Consider the following 6,344-nt stretch of genomic DNA (forward strand, 5'->3'; position numbering starts at 1 on the left):
GTTCATCAAGATGAACATGGAAGCAAGTGAAGGAAGATGCCAGGGGCCTGTGCTCACCCACCTCTCTGGGTGCCGCCCCAGGAAGTAACTTCAGTGGTGGGAACCTCAGTGTGGGTGGAAGGGAAGATGGTGGATGCGCAGATATTCTAGAAAGACTCAGAGTTCAAAGTTACCTTTGTAGTCACAGTCCTGACCTCTGACTCTGTGCTGAGACAGGTGGCACAGCAGAGTATTAGCATGGCAAAACGTGACACTCAACCGCTGTCCCTCTTCTTTGCCCACTCTACTTGGGCTGCTTGCAGTCGCCTTAACACGGCACTCCAGACAGCCGCTTCTGTTGGCTACGGTTGTGTAGAGGGTTTGGAGAAACCCATTTGCCATCCTTGTCTTGTTAAAGGCCATAGAAATAGGTGGTCTAAAAAGTGGGCGAGCCTCCATTTCTTTCGATATAGAAGGAGAAAATGAGAACCCTCTATGGCAGAGCTGAAGAGGTGAGGCAGATGCGTGCCAGCATCCCGCAGATTCTAGCTGCCTTGGAGGAACACACCTGGTAACTACAAAGGTCATCCCTGGGCCATCAGCGATGGGCGTAGAAGGCTCTGGTGTTGGAGCACACTGCATTACCAAGCAATTGGGGACCATGGGAGCAGAGGGCTCTTGGCCTCCCTTTCCTGTCTCTTTTTTGTGAGATTACAGGCCAGTATGGATGTGCCAAATCTAAAGGGTCTGTGAAGGAATATATTGCTCAGGACAGCAGTTTCTATTTGCTGTCTGTTTCTTGGCCCAGCAACTTAGAAAGATCAAAGTCAGGAGAGCAACCTGTCCCCAGAGTGTCCTGGATCTGGCTGTCCTGTGAGAAGACTGATGGGCTGAAGAAAAGTCCTCTGTCCAACCCAGATTCCACCATCTATGAAATCACCTGATTCCAGGGATGGATGATTGTTGTTGTGTGTTCTGGAAGAACAAGCTTTTAACAAGTGCTGTATTTATTTAAAATTTTTTTCTGTGCAGAAAATGGAGATGCTTTAATTTCTTTATTTTGTGTCACTGGTCATTTAAAATGCATCTAGAACATCTCTGGGTTTGTCATGATTTGCTGTGAAATGTAAGCTCCCGAGGGCACAGATGTCTGCTTCATTTGCTTTTTAGAACACCAAGGAAAAGGGCCATGAATAAGTAGCTTCCTAATCTGTTTACATGCTGTCATTGTAGAATGGAATATAAACTATGCCCCCTACACATAAGAAGGACTGCACTGCTTTACATTCCGTAAGACCAGACGTATAAAACATTTTCACTAACGCATCATTGAATGGCCTCCTATGCAGTACTCGTAGATACATAGTGGTTTATTTTAATTTCAAAATCATAATACTAGATGACTTCCTAAAACAAAGACCTGACCTATTAAAACAAAATCCCAAAAAGCACATCAGAAAAAAAAGTCATCTTTAATTCCCATGTATAATGCCAACCATTTCTGATATCTCTGCATTTGCCTGTGTGATTCATTTAAAGATCTTGTTGATGATACTAGTTAAATGATTTTTAAGACTTTCACATTTTCTTTTCATCTGTCAGTAAATGATGCCATGTTGTTTCCAAGGAAGAATCATTGTCTTGCTGTTCTCCAATGTTGTAAGTGCAAGGAAAGGGCTTGCCAGAAGTTGCTAATGGCTTACTGTCTCCAAGGCAAGCCATGGTTGCTATGAGGGAAACTTTGATCTGTCTTGTCCTAGTGCACTTGCTCTCTCGGAACCAGGTGAACTACCTCTGACTGTCTCCTCAGGATTATGTCACCCACCGAGGCAACTTTCTGTTTCATTCGGTGATGTCAAGAAACAAAACACCACCCTTGAAGTGAATCAGTTGTGGAAAATAGAGACTGGCTTTATATTCCCCGGCTTTGATGTGCTTAGTAGTTCCTGTAAGAATCTGCCTCTCGTTTGTTTTGATTGACGAGACCTTCCCTCTATATTTGGGTAAGCAGGCAGCCTGATAACAGAAGGGAGAGACACTTACCCAGGGCAAGCTTTCCTTGCTCACTGCAACTTTCGAGAGCCTGGGGGGTGCTCTACAAGAAGAGTTGACTCCAGCAAGATCAGGTAAGTGCCTCTCAGCCTCTCACTTCCTCTCTTTGGGGAAGCCCACGGAGTTCACGTGACAACATGCCTTACCTGCAAGAACTGTGAGAGCAGCTTTGGGAATGTAGCTCCTCTCGGGGGACACCGACCTGGGGGCGCTCCCCACATGCGACGTCCATGTGTGTTCTGTTCAGTGGACAACCACGAAGGGCCCATTGTGTGTTCCTAGAGTACCAGGAGGGACCAGGAACAGAGAGGACGGATGCCATTGTAGGTTGCGACTAGCTTTCCATCATTTGCTTTTAAATGAGTCACAGCTCGAAACTGCGCACAGCAGAGCATAGGGGTCATCTGCGGTGGGTAGAGCACATTTTACGAGGGACTGCCACACCAGGCAGCAGGTTTTATAGTGTCTCCTGTGTGGTAGGTTGGGGTAGTGACAACACACCCAGGAGACGCCATTATTAGCACTTATCTACCTTCCCCCATTCATTCCCATCCGTGACCGTCAAAATGCCAATGTGTGCAAAGTTCCCAGCATGACATGCATACTCTGGCCCTGGGTAAAAAGAGGGAAAGACGGTATATGTATTCGTGTATTATTTTAGGCTCTACATTTCTCTTGCTATTACTCTTATTTTTTACTGGCATGCATTCCTTTTACACACAAGTCAGCTCCAGAGGTTGGAATTCACCAAGGAAAAGCCTGAGACTGCTCCGAGGGTCGGGTGTCTAGAGAGAGCTACTGACTATCTGCTGAAGCTAGTTAGGGAGATACTCTTCAGAGTTGGACAATTTCTTGGCTCCTTTTTTTGTTTGTTTGTTTGTTTTCTCCTGTAATGCTGAAAGCAAGGTCCCTTTGAGTGACCGACACACTGTAGGCTGTAACTCTGTGAGCCATCAGGTATGTTCAACTTTGCTTTGTTTCTCTCCTGGGAACAGCATGAAGCTGTCACACCTTATCCTTGCTGCCACGGCCCTCCTCCTTCTGGCTGGCTATGACCCTGTCCTCAGCACCTCCAGTGGGAACCTGCGAACTTTCGTGGGCTGTGCTGCAAGGGAGTTCACTTTCTTGGCCAAGAAGCCGGGCTGTAGGGGACTGCGGATCACCACCGATGCCTGCTGGGGCCGCTGTGAGACCTGGGAGGTGAGTAGCACGGCAGGCTTCCATGGCAGTGTCCTGGGGCCGGCTCCTCCATTTCATGTGTTCCATTTTCCATTTGCACAACTTGTCTTCTTCCATGAAAACCATGATGACACCCTCTGAGTGCTAGTGAGGTTAGTAATGTAATTTCTCTCCATGCTCTGCATGTTGGGGGGCTATCTCTAAGGGGTCAGGTAAATAGTAATTTACCTGTTGTGAAGATCCCAACGAAGGAGCCAAGGGAAGCTACTGCAAAGTCAGAGGGAGTCGGTGCAAAGCCGGGAAGAGACTCCTGGTCCAAACCTATGACCACATCTCTTTCCCGTATTTTCTCAGCTGTGAGGAAGTCAGGCAGTCACTCAGAAGGACCCGGAAGCTGCATGCTGAGTGAGGCCTAGCCTCAGGCTCTGCCACAGCTCTTTCCCCCCAATTCAGTGACCGATCCGGTCTATCCTTTCACACTCAGTTTTGCCTGACCTTTCACTTAGAATGGGTATACAAACCTCAAGGCTGTCCTCAGTGAGGAGTGTTCATGATGACAGGCTGCACTGACCGTTGATAGTTCAACTCTTGTGGAAAGTAGTGACCTCTCATGACCCAGGCTTCAAAAATGCCAGATTTAGCAAAATCAAAATCAAACCAAAGCCCTCCCCACCCCCAACCAACCAGGCAATCACCCACCAACACTCTTCTACCTCAGACCCCACAATTTGAAGTGAAGTCAAATTAAAAAAAAATAGTTAGGAACTCAGATCAGTAACAATTTTTTGGGGGGGCATAAGTCTGCCCCAAATATTACATGGGACAGATTTATAAAATTTAAAAAAAATTGAAATACAAAGTTAAGTGAGTCCCCAGTTTTCCTAGAACCCCAGAATACCGAGAATAAGAGGACACAGAACAGAGTGAGGAACTGAGCTCCTCTACCTGGTCCTTGTTGAAGGAAAGGTCGCTATTTTTATAACCTTGAGGCAAGGATTTCATCTTGAGCTGTCCTGTCACCTAAGCTACACACACACACACACACACGCACGCACACACACACACACACACACACATGCCTATGAATACATGCTCATGCATGTATATATGTATGTATCATATATTTATTCTGTTTCTATGTACCTTATATGTACATGCACCTGTGTATGTATTTACCTATGCATGCACATATGTATAGATGCATGCATTATCTATCTAATTTCCATACCTAACTTTTTTTTTTTTTTTGCTCAGAACAAAGGGACTGTTCTCTGAAAGATTGTTGTTATTAATTCATTGTTATAGCCTTACAATTGCATTCGTAAGAGCCATTGGTTACATGGATTGAACTCTGACCTTTGACCAGGGCTTGTGCACTGCACACATCATGTCATCTAGCTCCATGACAATGCTGTTAGGTTGGTGTTCTGCTTTGTGGATGAGAACACCAGGTCTTGGCAGCATTAAGAGCTTTCCCTAGGTCTCCAGCAGTGGTAAAGCAGGCGTGCAAAGTAGGGCTGGTTGTAGGCTCTGAGTGTCTCACCACTGATCTCTGTAGTTTCTCTAACAGAATTATCTTTGAATTCAAGATTCAGAAAAGGCGAAGGGAGGAAGGGAGGTAACCTCCAGTCACCGGAAGAGAATATCCAAGAAGCTGCCTGGCTCTGCTGTATTTTGTTTTAGTAACAAAGTCCGGGGTACTAGGCTGGCTGGGTACTGAGAATAGTGGCTGACCCAAAGGAGATTGCTCTCTAGATGAGGAGCAATGTCACACAAAAGTAAGATGTGGAAGATGGCATGTGGAATGGACAAACACAACCAAACAAGCCCTAAATCCAAACCAAACAGGAAGTGGGGAAGGGGGCTCCAAGGCATGGAGGTGGGGTAAACGTGATCTAACATGGGATCAGAAAATGCATCTCTGGATCAGAGACATGAGTGTGTGAGTGTGTATGTATATGTGTGTATGTTCATGTATGTATGTATGTATGTATATGGGTGTGAGCTTGTATATGTGTTTGGTGTGTGTGTGTGTGCATGTGTGTAGTGTGTGTTCCAGAGAGAGAGAGAGAGAGAGAGAGAGAAAGAGAGAGAGAGAATGTCTTCGTGTTCTGGCGGAAGGAACAGAGATGCAAAGCCCCTTAGTTCCTGTTCTGAATAAGGATAGAGACTGCTGTGACTAGAGAGTGGGGACTGTGTTGGCAAGGCCAGGGCCATAGCCGACATATCAGAAATAAGGAGTACGGGAGAAAACGTAGGGGCTTGAGAAGAATCTTAATGTCATCCTGAGTCCTAAAATATTCTGATGTTTTACCCTGAGTGAGACGGGAAATTCCTGGGACTTTGAGCAGCGGTGGGTCGTGACTGACTCATTCTCTAAAAGGCTCACTCATGGTGTAAGCAGACTGTAGAGGGTAAGGCTGGGAGAAGGAAGACCAGTTATTCGTCTGATAAATATTTAGCAAATGCATCCTGCGCTTCCTGGACTTCCATGGAAGCTCAGGATATGGTAGTGAGCAGGACAGCTTCCTGCTTTCAGGGGTTTATTCACAGTGGGAGGAGTCAGAACATATGTAAACAGCTAGTGATGAACGGGCACCAAGGACAGGAAGCAGGAAGCGGATGCTGAATCCTGATGGTTTTCCTGTTTTCTTCCCCGTGGGCGCAGAAACCCGTCCTGGAGCCTCCATACATCGAAGCCTATCATCGAGTGTGCACCTACAACGAGACCAAACAGGTGACGGTGAAGCTGCCTCACTGTGCCCCAGGGGTCGACCCCTTCTACACCTACCCGGTGGCTGTCCGATGTGATTGCGGGGCGTGTTCCACTGCCACCACCGAGTGTGAGACCATCTGAAGCCGGCGTAGTCGTCAGGTCACAGCTGGTGGCGTGGGCCTCACAGATCCACCCGTCCCACGAATATATCTGCTCTATCCCCTGCGTTTGAGTGCGGATCAACTTGGGGCAGCCCAAGTTACCTGCCTTCCTCTAGCTTAGGCACAAGGTCCGGGTGCAGCGCGCTAAAAATGCAAAACAGTACTGGCCCTTCCCCAGAGTAATCTGTCCGCTTCCTGTGTCCGAGAATGAGGCTTTCTTTGCTTCACCTTTGGAACATGATTTGTATATTACAGCC

At 46.9% G+C, this 6,344-nt stretch overlaps 1 protein-coding gene across 1 annotated transcript; it reads left to right on the top strand.

The window, feature by feature from the left end:
* Nucleotides 1-3,027: 3,027 nt before the first annotated feature.
* Gphb5 (glycoprotein hormone subunit beta 5) lies at nt 3,028-6,067 on the top strand. Its single transcript, XM_055595507.1, has 2 exons — nt 3,028-3,231; nt 5,879-6,067. Exons 1-2 carry the CDS (start codon nt 3,028-3,030, stop codon nt 6,065-6,067), a joined length of 393 nt encoding a protein of 130 aa, XP_055451482.1.
* Nucleotides 6,068-6,344: the final 277 nt, after the last annotated feature.

Source organism: Psammomys obesus, unplaced genomic scaffold (genome assembly GCF_907164565.1).
Source record: "Psammomys obesus unplaced genomic scaffold, mPsaObe1.curated_primary_1811, whole genome shotgun sequence".
In the NCBI taxonomy this organism is placed as follows: Eukaryota; Metazoa; Chordata; class Mammalia; order Rodentia; family Muridae; genus Psammomys; species Psammomys obesus.

Coding starts and splice junctions, on each gene's coding strand:
- Gphb5 (XM_055595507.1), top strand. CDS start 3,028: ATGAAGCTGTCACACCTTATCCTTGCTGCCACGGCCCTCCTCCTTCTG. Junction 3,232..5,878: donor GCCGCTGTGAGACCTGGGAG/GTGAGTAGCACG, acceptor CCGTGGGCGCAG/AAACCCGTCCTGGAGCCTCC.